The sequence below is a fragment of the Lissotriton helveticus genome, chromosome 2_1 (assembly GCF_964261635.1).
Source record: "Lissotriton helveticus chromosome 2_1, aLisHel1.1, whole genome shotgun sequence".
In the NCBI taxonomy this organism is placed as follows: domain Eukaryota; kingdom Metazoa; phylum Chordata; class Amphibia; order Caudata; family Salamandridae; genus Lissotriton; species Lissotriton helveticus.
In genome coordinates this window covers 1,200,094,529-1,200,108,672 of record NC_136059.1, presented here as the reverse complement: position 1 = coordinate 1,200,108,672, position 14,144 = coordinate 1,200,094,529, and the positions used below count along the sequence as shown (strand labels likewise).

The following is a 14,144-nucleotide window of genomic DNA, read 5'->3' as shown; positions in this document are numbered from 1 at the left end:
TTGGGTGATGGTCTTCCTTGATTCGGGGGGTGGGGCTATTTGAAGGTCTTGCTGAGTCTGTGGAGGGTGTTGAAGCATATGGAATGTGCAGCGTTGGCCTCTGGAATAGTAAAACAATCCTCCATATGATGGATGTGTATCTTTTGGGAGAATGAGGTTCTGGTAGAAATTGTTCAGTAACAAAATCATCAGATTCAGATGATTCTTGCAGTGGTGTAGTCATTTTTGATTCCCAAAAAAAAGTTCACGTTTCCAATGAACAAAAAGTGACATTCTTTTCAGGATAGGTCTTCTCGTAAGGAAGGTCTAGAAAGAGTAATTGAAATGGGTGGGGTTCTTCAATAGTTAGAACAGTAAGTGTTATAAACCAATGAAATCTCTTTTTTTGGTTACATGGGATCCGCATTGGGTGCGTACACGCAGCACGCATCTAGCGCAACTTCTCAAAATTACATTTGAAAGTAATATGTTTATTAAAACTAAAAGAATATAATTTTTTCCCCTTAATATTTCTATTAAATACATATATATATATATATATTTTTTTAAGATAATTTTTCTTTGCGGAAGTCGTGCGCCCACCGCATTAAACACGTACATGACGTCATGCGGAAATGCACGGGCGGTGTGGTGTGATACGTATATGTTGCGCATACGCTTGAAGTCACGTACGGGTCGCTTAGCAATCACGCATGAAAATACGCACCCATCGCACACCCTACACGCATCCTACAGAACAATTGTAAAATGGCTGCTACATTCTGCGCAGCAATCGAGAGAGGTGCGCTTTGGCTGCGGGACTGCTAAAAAAATTGTGGAAAAAAAGAAAACACAAAATATTATAAAAATATTTTAAAAAATATAAAAAATATATATATTACATTTTTTAAAAAAACAACATATTAAAAATGTGTAATGTAATCTAAAAAGTAAGATATCTAAAAATAAATATATTTAAAATAAATTTGTAAATCTGTATCAAAGAAAAAAATTGTTATTGAATACATTTTTCAAATCACAAAAAAAAAAACCTTTGAAATTCACTGACAAAAACAAAGGTTTCAGGCAGGGTATAGTTTGGAACTATTGTTTAAAAAACCTTTGAAATTCAATGAAAAAAACATAGGTTTCAAGCGGGTTATAGTTAGGAATTATCATTTAAAAAACCTTTGAAATTCACTGAAAAAAATAGGTTTCAGGCAGGTTATAGTTAGGAATTAGCATTTAAAAAACCTTAGAAATTCACTGGAAAAAAACATAGGTTTTAGGGGTATTATAGTTAGCTGGACATTTCACTCATACAAAACATTGAAATTCCTCAGTTATAGTTAGTTGTACTAACTGTAACTCTTGCGCCCGCAATCCACTGGTGATGATGTCACATATGACATAGTTCATGACATGGTCAGTGACATCACTGATGACATCACTGATGACATCTCAAATGACATCACTGATGCAACGCAGCCCCCTGGCGCATACTGGAGGTTCCTGGTGGGCTATTTGGCCCCTAGGGACCCCCAGTATTCAAGGAGAATTACTTCCCCCTCTGCAAATGCGCCAGGGGGCGCGTTTGCAGAATGGTGCAGGTAGAGGGCGTGGCCTCCGCCTCATCCCGGTTTTTTGTTAAAATTTTTTTTTAGAAGGGGGCTGTGTAGCCCCCCTTCTTTTTCTTTTGTTTGGGCCCTGGGGACCCCATCCCTCAGGGCCTGACCCCCAAATATTATTATTATTATTTTTTTAACGGGAAGGGGGTCGCGTGGCCCCCCTCCTGTGGCTAATTCCAGGCCCCAGGGACCCCATCCCCCGGGGCATAGCCAATGTTTTGTGCAGTGACGTCATAAGTGATGACTGCGGTGATATCAGTGGCAATGTCATCAGCTATGACATTAGTGAGGTTATCAGTGATGTCACTTGTAACGTCATCAAGGATGTCTTACACAGCACAAAGGGGTGGCGGGAATTATTGTTTTCACTGTGAACCATAACTAGTGGATTTCAGTAGACCTACACATTTGAATCAAAACCATAAATCAGTTCCTGTGTTTTTCATAATATATATATATATATATATATATATATATATATATACACACATACAATTACACACACTCACACACACATATTTATATATATATATATTTATATATATATATATATATATATATATATATATGTACACACAAACTCGCACACGCATATTCCCTGAAAAAAACAAAGATTACAGGGACGTTACAGTTCGGATGAGATTTTTCACAAATAAATCCAAAGCAAGTCAGCAGTTATATCTACCTTAGCGAACTATAACGTTCGCCCCCGCAACACACTGCTTATGAGCGCACATATTACATCATTCATGACATGGTCAGTGACATCACTGATGACATCTCAAATGACAAGTTGGGTTTGGCTCTTGACACTGACAGCTGTGGGTGGCCTCTGTTGGTTACTGTGCTTATGGCTGAGTTTTCATTGGTTGGGACCAGAAGTGTGATCCAAGGGGTGAAATGGACCACATCATTTTGATGGACATGGTGATTTTGTTTACCTACTGGGATGCATCTGATAGCAAGTTATGGTTAGGCGCTACACAGATGGGGTGAACAGGAGGAGAAGGGTTTCCCATTGGTTAGTCCAGTGGCTCAGGAGAGTGTAGAGGGAGAGATCCAGCTGAGTTCAGAGAGGCGAGGAACTGAAAAGTCCACCTACATAACAGGACCTTCATCCATGTTCTATCCCGTAAGCAGGGAGGCCCATCAGGTATTGATTAGTCTACCCTGGAGTTTAACTGGAGGGGGGATATGTTGGACTTTTCCCTTTCTGCAGGGTAATCTTCATACTTTTTACATTCAATCTCCTCTTTTTCTAGCCCATTTTTGTTTTTCCTTCAATCTCCTCTTTTCCAAACCCATTTTTGTTGGCTTTTAGGACCCTGTGCACTTTACCACTGCTAACCAGTACTAAAGTGCTCGTGCTATCTCCTTTAAAATTGGTTAAATTGACCTTCACCCAATTGGTGTATTTAATTTACTTAGAAGTCCCTAATAAAGTGGTACTACATGTACCCAGGGCCTGTAAATTAAATGCTACTTGTGGGCCTACAGCACTGATTGTGCCACTCACTTAAATAGCCTTTTAAACATCTTAGGCCTGCCATTTCAGCCTGTGCGTGCAGTTTAAAGTTACTTAAAATGGCCTGCAAATGAAACATTTTGGGGAAAAGCACTATTTCCTTATCTCTCATCTTTATGTAGCAGTAAACAGTGCAGTTTTACTCCAACTGCAAGTCTTCTACATTCCTATACTCCCCATCATAAAAATTATATGGACACATTTTATTTGAGGAACACAATGGCAACCAAGGCAAGTCTTTCTATCCAGGGTGATTTTCAATGAAATGTGGTCAATTTTAGATGGGGGGGAGGAACATGGCAACGGGCTGACGCTGGTCGCGGGAGGCTCCGGGAGCAGCGCGGTGTCTTAGAGCGGAGATGGCGACGTATGAGATTCATCGCGCATAAAAGACTCACCCGGTAAGAATAGGTTATTATTTGAAGCCCCAGGGGGGTCCCCAATCTGATGTGCTTTTTCCTTGATGTTCTTTTCCTGAGTCTCGAGTCCCGAGGCCCGAGGTTGAACGCTGACGTCAGCCGGCACTAGGACCGGGTGTGATCGAATGGCCCGGGAACCTGAGGCAGAGCTGGGGGCTGGGTCAGAGCCTCACTGCAGTCTGTGGAGAAATCGAGCAAGGCTGTGGACGAGGATCAGGGTGGCAATGGTGAGGCTTCATTCTGGCTCTGGCGGTTTGAGTGGAGGGAGCGGAGTGAGTATTTTTCCAATACCTTCGGGTGCTTCGGATCTACAGAGCGTTTTGGATAGTTGTGAGGGAAGGAAGGCACCTAAAAGAGGTCAATGTGAGTGTATGGCTCTGGTCCCCCCTAGCCTGCAATACCATCTGAAAAAGTGGTGCCGGGCTTGAGATTTCTGAGGGAGGTAGGTGCACCTGGGGGTCCTTCGGCTATAAGAGCGTGAAGGAAGGAAAGAGTTATAGAGGAGCCAGTTACTGGGGGATATATAGCAAAGAATAGATACAAGCTTCTGTCCCAGATCCAGGTGGCATTTAAAATCAGGGGCACTCTGGATTCCTCAGAAAATTTAAATAAAGTCGTACATGGCTTCCACTGTAAACAAAAAGTGCCTGAGGGAGAGAGACAGAGACGCTTCACTGAATTTCAGGACATTTTTATTTCTGTAATTTATAATGTCTCTGGGAATGCCTTACAAGCCCAACTCGAACATCCACATGCCTGTGGGCTCCCTGAACCAGGTTTCAAGTGTTCACTCTCCATCCACCAGTATAGCAACAACCGCACAATATAGGCAGCTTATAAATGACTACGGACCCCCGTCTTTAGGCTATACACAGGGAATTGTTATCACTCCGCAGGGGACCAGTAGTAACCAAGTATCTCAGAGCAAATATGCAGAACTTCTCTCTATAATCGAGGAATTAGGAAAAGGGATTAGACCAACGTATGCTGGAAGCAAGAGTGCAATGGAGAGGCTAAAAAGAGGTATTATTCACAAACGAAAGAGAGTACCCTCTGGACCCAAGGGAACTGGGTAGAGTAAGCTAAAAAATCATAAGTATTCCCTGGGTTATTAGTGAGTTATTAAGAGAGACACATTGTCCCTATGTTGGGAGAAAGGGATATTGTAATTCACATATTCACACACTCTTACCCATATTTATGAAATTGCTAAAGTCTAGTAATCGAACCACAAAGGTATCTAATGATTCAGCATAGACCAATAACTGAGGTTATATGGACTGTTTATTTTGTTAAAAAAGAGGGCAGGGAATACTTATGATTTTTTAAAAAGAGGTATTATCCATGCTCGAGGACTAGTCCGGGAATGCTTGGCTGAAACTGAAAGGAATGCAAGATCATAGCACTTACGCGATCCATCCAACAAGATTTGCCATCTCCTTATGAAGAAGCTAGAGATTTTTTCTTTTGTGATTCCGAAACATTCACTTGAATGTTTCCTTTTGTTCTGAACGGCATTAAGTACTGCGCAGTGATTTAAGAATCTGAGAAACTACAATTTTACAGTCAAACTTAGTTACAACTATCAGTGCAAGTTACTACACATATTCTTTTTCACAGGAAGCTGGAAGCTGCATGCATATGAATGCTTATATGTGTGAGATAACAATCCCAGGCATACAATATAAAGAAATGGCACACTAGATTAAGGCAAACATAACAACTAATTCAATATGAAAAAATACATGTTTAATATGATAGAGACATATGGTAAAAATCAATACATTGATCCAAATTGATAAAATAACATTGTACTAATACATATGTTGTCACAGTAAAAATTATTATTAGAAAAGCAGATGGTTTCCTGTCGACGCGTTTCGACATACACACTATGCCTTCATCAGGACTTTAACCATCATATTTCTGTGAAAAAAGGATTATAAAAAATGTTTTAATACATAATTCCTTCAATCTATAGCAAGATAATTGAATCAGTTTCAGATTTGCCAAACAACATTCTAGTGCCAATTAATCTATCCAAAGAGCTGATGTACTGCTTATTGATTTAATACTTATATTCTTATCAAAATACCTATGCCTTACTAATTTTTCAAACAAGGACACAAATGGAAAATGCATGTATATAGCATAGCTCCACGTATAATATCATAAAAACAATGATTATGTATAGATCTCTTTTTCTTATTCGTACATATATTTGACATTACCCATTAAAACATGATAGTTGAAAGTAGTAATTGCTGCATGAGTCAATGATATTCCATCACTATCCTAACAAATTTATTGATGATTTATCTACAAAGAGAGACAGAAGGAATGAAAAGTTTTAGCGAGGAAACCATAGCATAGAGAATAGGAAGAGGTTAAGTAAAAAGATACAGGTCAACCTATTAGGAGAGGAAAATAGTCCTATATACTAATCATGAACCAAAAGTGATATCAAAGTGGAGGTTCAAACACTAAGATAAACCCCTAATTTTAAAATTAAGTATGATGCCAGCCTAGTCCCTACTAGTTATTTCTTCTTTTCAGGCCAGATGTACACATGCTTGAAGATAAGTATATTATCAAGTTTAAAGATGATTTTTCGTAGTCCAGTATAAGGACATGTAACACAAATGAGGGCCTGACTTCAGAAGGAGTACCTTATCACATTTACTTCCCATTTCAGGATCTTACCTTATTTTAAAAAGATTTTTATAATGAAGTTGTTTTTAAACTGGTTATAGGATTAGATGAACAAAATTCAAACTTCCAAGAATGGTCTCTTGAACATCTGCGGGTAAAAAATATACGATAATTCAGGGCCTGACTATTACATATCCAATTTTAAAACTTGCTTCAACTCCTTTTTGTTTATACTAACCCAGTTTAAACCTAATTTATTGGCCATATATAATCTATAACCTCATGAGTATACGGAAACAGTGTTGTTCCCTGCATGACAATTACCATGCTCGAGGACTAGTCCGGGAATGCTTGGCTGAAACTGAAAGGAATGCAAGATCATAGCACTTACGCGATCCATCCAACAAGATTTGCCATCTCCTTATGAAGAAGCTAGAGATTTTTTCTTTCGTGATTCCGAAACATTCACTTGAATGTTTCCTTTTGTTCTGAACGGCATTAAGTACTGTGCAGTGATTTAAGAATCTGAGAAACTACAATTTTACAGTCAAACTTAGTTACAACTATCAGTGCAAGTTACTACACATATTCTTTTTCACAGGAAGCTGGAAGCTGCATGCATATGAATGCTTAACATTTTGTTTACGTGCCTGTACATTTTTTTTCCCCCTTCGCTTACACCGACATCCTGAATTGCTGGACTTACACCTTTTACATAAGCTATTCATTTTTGTTTGCTAATTAAAGCTAAAAAATGACATGTTACCAAATTTCGTTAGTAACGCGAAGTCTGCCATCCATCAGGATGAAAAGGATTGTTTCGTGATGCCTTGGGGACATTTACAAAGCATGATTTACTAATGTAACTTGACTTAGACATACTGGAAACTGCAGATTTTATTAGTATGTTTTAAACAATATTATGAAACCTGCAAAAAGGACTGACTGAAACTGTTATTTGCATCTTTTTATGCATTTATTACTTTATGTAATAAAGCTTATTTAAAAAAAAAAACAACAAAAAAAAACATAAAGTCGTACCTGTGACCCCTCGCAAAAAGAAGATTACTAATTCGGGGAGCATTGTGAAAACTAAAACCCCTGTCGGAACTTCTGTCCGGTCTACTCCCTCTCTGAAATCCTATTTTAAAATTATGGAGCAGGCTGTGAGGCTACAAGAAACAGGAACAGGGACAGTCTCTGATATAGCCCCAGCCGTGCGGAGTAGTCCCTCACAAATTCCTCTCAAAAACCGCTTTTCTCCCTTTGTCGAGGTGCAAGAGGTGCAGGAAGTGGGAACGACTGCGGATTCAGGGAATTCCGCAAGTTCCTCAAGTCAGCTAGAGGATTTATCGTTAGGGGGTGCTACTGCTATCACTGCCTCTCAAGATCCTACTCAATCATCCTGTCAAGTAACCCAAATAACTCCTCAGCCTCTACCTGTTGGTCCCCCTGATATGCAGGAGTTAGCAGATGAAAGCCCGGAAGTGATGTCCTCCGTAGGAGACGAGGTTGATAAGGTACAGCTGGGATCTTTCCTCCAGGCCTTAAGGGGCGACTTACTCTCTAAATTTGCAATGTCGGAGATCAATCAGAAGGGGATACAAGCCAAATGCAATGCATTAGAGTCCAAGCTCGATGATATCTGTGCACATACCGGCTCGTTGGAACTTGAGGTTAAGACTCTCTCAGTCTCAGTCCAGGGAAACACGAAGGATATCGAGGTCTTGAAATCCCAGAATAGAGCACTGCAGCAGGACTTGGAGCGGCTGGAAATGCAGGCTCGAAGAAACAACCTGAGGATCCTTAAAATCCCGGTGGAGTGGAGAAAAGGGACATGAAGGCCTTAATGTGTAAGCTGCTAAAGGAGGGGGTTTTGAAAGATCGAGAAGACATCAATTTAGAAGCAGAGATCCAGAGAGTTCATAGGGATCTGTTTAAACCTCACCCAGACAGGAAAACACCTAGGAAAATATTGGTTAATTTCCAGACATACGCAGTTAAAGAGCTGATCCTCGGGAGATCCCTGAAGGGGGAGACATCACATCATGAGATGGGAGCATATCAGATCCGCTCAGATATAGGTAGCAGAACAGCGCAGTGGCAGTGGGAGATAGGTTCCAGAATGCCAGAACTTAGGAGTTTGGGAGCACAGGTCCAAGTGAAGTTTCCTGCATTACTTAAGGCAATGTGGAATAATAAGATGCACAGCTTCAGCTCTCCGGAAGATGTAGAGGCTCTACTGCTTCAGATAAAGGGGTAGATGGAGATAGACTTATATGGTGCACTTGAATTAGTTGATTGTAGTTAAGTATAAGGTATGAGCCGTTGCTACAGGGGAGAGTATAGGGATAGAGGTTACATGAGTGAGTTGTAAAGGGGAGATTAAAGGAAGGAAAGGAAGGAAAAAAAAAATATATATAAGGGAAAATAAAACAAATAAAATGGGGAAAGAAAGGAAAGGGGGAAAGAGGAAAGGAAATAAAAAAATAAAAAAACAAGGGGATAAGGGGCTGGGTTGGATCTGCAAATGTCTAATCCTGTAATACCACCAGGGCTGGAATTGGATCACCATGTCATGGTTAATGGGTAAAGGGCATTTGGCACCCTGTAGAGGTGAGATATTTATAGTTGCCGGTGTAAGAAAATAATAGAATAGTGAGACGCCGGTTCGCTACATGGATGGTCCCATCTGGCGCTTTGTGCCAAAGATGGAAGGTGGGTTCCTCAAGTGGGGAGGGGGGGGGCTGGGGGGTGATGGGGGTGAGAAAAATTGGAAAATTGTCCTCAGACAAATAGTAGTCATGTTGAATGGCTCAAGGTGGGTTATCCTTATTGAAATTCGAGATCCGATATGAGTGGACGTCAGGAGATTTAGGGGGCGATTAGGATGCCGGACGGATTGCCCCCGCTGACCCGGCAGGGGCAATACGTCCGTCATCCTGACATAAATGACCCCCCGCCACATTAGGATGGCGGGGGAGTCCGCGGCGGACGGCAAGACAGTCCGCCGCTTTTCCGTCGGTCGCCTTCGCAACTGGCAGAAAAAAGTGCCTAAATATGGTGACGTGTATGCGATACACCGCCAACCATATTACGATGCTGGCGGTCTTATGCCTTTCCACGGCGGCATTGCCGCTGTGGAAAGGCATACGGTCTTTGCTTTGGGGGCCCGTTGTGGGCCCCCAGGGTGAAGGGGGGGTGGGGGGTGCACGTGGGGGGTACCTATGGTACCCCCCTGCATTTCAAAGCACAACATAGCAGGCACCGCGCGGTGCCTGTCATGTTGTGTTTTGAAACGCACAACATGCATTTTTAGCATTGCGGCAGACGGTGCTTTCAGCAACGCTGGCCGCAATGTTAAAAATGTGGGATGCACCCGCCACTGTGGCGGACGGTCCCTTCTTACAACGGGATGGCGGACGGACAAAGTCCGTCCGCCATCCTAATCGGCCCCTAAGTTCCTCTCCTGGAATGTTAATGGTCTAAGAAATCCTAGAAAGTTATCCCAGGTGAGCGAGTTTTTAAAGAAGAGTGAGGCTCACATCTATTTGCTGCAGGACACCCACCTGGAAGCCCAAGAATGTAATCAGAGTTTTAACAAGCTCAGCCGGGTCCAAGAGGTGTTGTCCTCCAACCAAGGGGGCTGTACAAGAGGGGTAGCTGTGGTTGTAAGATCTAATAGAGGGATTAAGGTGGTGAAATGGAGTATCGATCAGTCGGGGAGGTGGCTAACTGCAACTCTCTCCATTAATGGTATCTTGGTAGTATGCGCTATGTACTACGAGCCAAATGAGGATAATTCAGGTCCTCTTTTAAAACTTCAGGCTAACCTATTAGAAACATCTGGTCCACTGATATTGGGTGGGGATTTCAATTTAATACTTGACCCCGACTTAAATCGCACATCTAAAGTAAAGTACAAGGTGCCATCTAGAACCTTCTCCACACTTAAGACCTTGGTCAAGGAGTTTAGTTTAGGCTATTAGACATATGGAGAGAGGATAAAGGGAAAGCTAGAGAGTATTCCTTTCATAGTAAAAAATATAGGCAATATTCAAGAATCGACTATTTCTTAGTTGATCAGAGCCTACTATCCATAGCATATACTCCTGCTCCAATATCAGATCACTCTGCAGAGAAATGAGACTTAACCTTAAATCAGATGGGTGCCAAAGGAGATGGACTTTGGATAGGGGTCTATTATTGGAAGAGAGGTTGAGGATAGATCTCGAGGGGAAAACAGAAAAGTTATTTCAGTTTAATATTGCCACGTCTAGTGATCACATAGTTTGGGAGACCTTCAAGCCATATGCAAGGGGGCTTTTGAGTTCCATGATGAATATTAAAAGCCGTTTGGCTAAGGAAGCAGATGTGGACAGTTCTAGGAGAATTGCGGATAAGGAGAGGGAACTGCAACAGGCAGCTCTTACGTCCAGAAGTCTTATGCCGCAGCTAGAGAGGGAGTTGGTTTCTTTACAAGCGGGTTTTAAAGCTAGGATGGATAAAATTGTAAAGGACATATGGGATGCAAGTAAACTCCAGCACTTTGCCTATGGCGAAAAATGCAGTTCTCTTCTCGCCTGGAAGTCCAGGGCGGACCGAGTCCGGAACAACATAAAGAACTTGGTCCAAAGAGGGCCGGGATTACTGCTGCAGAAAGAGGACGAGATCAGGGGGGGGGCCAGATCCTTTATGTACGGTCTCTATAAGGAAGGAATAGAATATAGTCCTGAAGCAGTAAAAACATGGCTGAATAACAGAGATCTTCCTCATCTGTCTGAGGGTGATAGGACATACCTAGCTACTAGCATTTCCGAGGGGGAGATCAGGGAGCAGCTCAAAAAGATGAGCAAGGGCAAAGCTGCGGGGCCAGATGGGCTCCCGGTTGAGATATATTTGAGCCTATTGGATAGGGTTGTACCGGTTTTAAAAACTCTCTTTAATAAAATATTCTTAGAGAATGAAGCCATCCCCCCCTCATGGTCAGAGGCTACAGTTTCTCTGATTCTTAAGCCGGACAAAGACCCTCAAAGAATTGAGCATTATAGTCCAATTTCATTACTCAATTCAGATCTTAAGATTTTCTCTGGCATTTTGGCTACCAGAATGGCAAAAATTATAAAAAACTATCATACACGCTGACCAGAGGGGGTTTATACCAGGAAGGCAGCTCAACTAGCTCACCTTTGAAGCCATAGGAGCCATTGATGTTGCAATTGAGAAGGGGTTGCCATTGACACTTGTTGCAATAGATGCCGCTAAGTCTTTTGATCAAGTTAATTGGAAATATCTTTGGGAGACCATGCGTAGTTTTGGCTTCCCATCAAACTTCATTGACGCCATTAAATCTTTGTATGCGAGCCCACGTGCAAAAGTTTTAGTCAATGGCACCCTATCTGAATGGTTCAATATTTCAAGAGGCACTAGGCAGGGCTATCCCCTGTCCCCCCCCTATTGTTTAATGTATATATCGAACCTTTTGTTTGATCCCTTAGAGAAGAACCCTCAATTTTGCCCTTTAAGATTGCAGATTTGGACCTTAAGGTTGCCCTTTATGCAGATGACCTTTTAATGTATAACTCCGATCATGTAACAGCTTTACCCACATTATATAAGTTAGCGGGAGAATTTGGCAAGGTCTCCAGCTATAAAATTAACAGGGAGAAAACGGAAATAATGAGCTGGAACTGTACAGACGTAATACCGGGGGTGAAGGGTCGGATGAGATATTTAGGAATTCACCTAGTGCAGCAGCTGAATGATACATCTAGTATCAGCTGGGAGAAGGTTTCTAAGGAGGTGGGCTCCTTACTGGTACGCTGGGTGAATCTCCCATTAAATATATATGGGAGGGTGAACCTTATAAAAATGATAATTTTACAGAAGTTAACTTTTTTGTTTAATTCAATCCCACTTTCCTTCAATGTTAGAGAGCTTGCTGTCCTTCAAGGCAAAATCGGGTCATTCATCTGGGCCACTAAGACCCAGAGGATAGCATGGTAAAGTAAAGTAAGTAAAGTAAATTTTTATTTGCATAGTTAATTAAAACCATTGCAATCCCTCATTTAAAACATTTTTCTACATGCAATACATTTTTCACTGCAACCATAAAATTACATCTATTTAAATAAAAAATAAAAAATATATATATATATATTCCATTTTACATTTCCTATTTAAAATCTTAGAGTTAATATATTTTACAAAATTTGTTAAATAAGATTCAATTTAGTTTTAATGTCCTCTGAGGGCTTAGCGAGGGTTCGAGTTCTCATTTCCACCACCTTCAAAAATGTAATACTTTTTAGGCAACGTTAATAGTTCAGCTGAGTTTAATAAACTCTAAAAGCATAATGAAGGGTCAAGTTTCTGCATCCTTTTTTCTACCTCCTTCATAAACTTCACCAAGCTACAGTTCAACTGCGGGTCATTTGGTGCAAAACAGGCAAGGACTGCATGTCTTCGTGAGCGTATTCCTCGCTGGTTAAATTGGAATTTCAGCAACCGTTTCCTTTCCTCCACCAATTTGTCGCAAGAGCACAACAGGTGTGGCATGTCCTCAGGTGCCATGCCACATAACCGACAAAGGGATCCGCCCTTATCCCTAAGCCAGTGAGGGAGATGACATATGCAAGGTAACAGGCCCAATCTATACTTCAATTTTGTGGTTCTTGAGTACCCGAGGTCAAGGTAGCTCTGAAGACCTTGTTTAGAGTAGGAGTTTAGGACTATCCACCCATGTGACCTTTTAGTAACACACACTTTATCTTCAATCCATGAGAGGTATTTTATTGTTTTCTTTACCAATCTTTTGATCGTGATATGATTGGTAGGGGTATTCCACAGCTCCTGTAGCCCTAGATTCGCCAGGCTGTTTTTCAAATAGTTAGCGGATGGCGAGGCTGGATTTCGCTCTAGTTCTGCCCATAAGTAGCTGTTTAAGGTGCCCTTTTCCCCCTTCCGGACTTTGTCCCACGTATTTATAAAGGCCCCCTGTCTTGCTAGAGACTGCTTCTGGCCACCAAACTCTAGCCTAATTTGAGCCGGGGAAGTTGTTTTTGGCAAGCTGAAGATAATCCTATATGCGGCTGCTACAGTTTTATCCAGAATCGCTGCATCTCTTCCTCTCTATACTTCACTGCCATAAGTAATTGTGGCAGCAGTTTGGCTCTTATAACTTGTACCAGGGGCAGAAGAGATGGGCTGGAAAGCTTGCTATTCAGTTTTTTTAGAGCAATTGCTATTGCAATGCCTTTTCCTCTGATGCTGGCTTTTTGAGTGGTAAACTGTCCACTATTGTCAATTTTAACTCCAAGATACTTGTACACATTTGTGTCTTCTATTCGGACGTTGTTCCAAAACCAGCTATGCGGATTTTTCCCTTTTTTGTTAATTGACATTGTTTGTGTCTTCTCCAGGTTTATCGTCAATTGGTTTCCGTCTGAGTACCTCTGTGTGGCATTCACAAGATTTTGTAGCCCTATTTTAGTACGCTGATTAGAACTATATCATCCGCATAGAGTAATATTGGCAGTATTTGACCTCCTAGTTTTGGTGCATGAGAGTTGCACTTATTGAGAATTGGAATTAAGTCTCCTAGGAACAAGTTAAAAAGAGTTTGGGCCAAAACACAACCCTGTTTGAGCCCCTTGTTGGTTGGAATGCATCTAGACAGGTGAGACCCATCGCCCAGCTTCACCTGTATCCATGTATCAATGTGCAGGTTGATCAATAGGTCTAGCAGTGGCCCTGGTATCCCCCACTTCTTCAGTTTTGACCATAGGAGATTCCGATTAATATGGTCGAAAGCTGCCTTGTAGTCAATAAAACACAGGTGGAGTGGCATTTTGGCAAGTTTGGCTTTATCAATTAGCAGACCCATAGACAAGATGTTCGTTATTGTCCCAACTGATTTAGCAAAACCCGTCTGATTGAAAG

General features: G+C 41.4%; 1 protein-coding gene across 1 annotated transcript; it reads left to right on the top strand.

Moving 5' to 3' along the window:
- The first annotated feature begins 4,194 nt into the window (after positions 1-4,194).
- On the top strand, positions 4,195-5,190 carry LOC144819675 (cyclin-dependent kinase 2-associated protein 1-like). Its single transcript, XM_078677477.1, has 2 exons — positions 4,195-4,574; positions 4,887-5,190. The coding sequence occupies exons 1-2, from the start codon at positions 4,262-4,264 to the stop codon at positions 4,952-4,954; spliced, it is 381 nt and encodes a 126-aa protein (XP_078533603.1). The 5' UTR covers positions 4,195-4,261; the 3' UTR covers positions 4,955-5,190.
- The last annotated feature ends 8,954 nt before the right edge of the window (positions 5,191-14,144 follow it).

What these genes read in the sequence shown, in the direction of transcription:
- LOC144819675 (XM_078677477.1), top strand. Translation starts at nt 4,262, where the DNA reads ATGTCTCTGGGAATGCCTTACAAGCCCAACTCGAACATCCACATGCCT. An exon ending in AATGGAGAGGCTAAAAAGAG is followed by an intron (nt 4,575 to 4,886) that starts GTATTATTCACA and finishes TTTTAAAAAGAG; the next exon opens with GTATTATCCATGCTCGAGGA.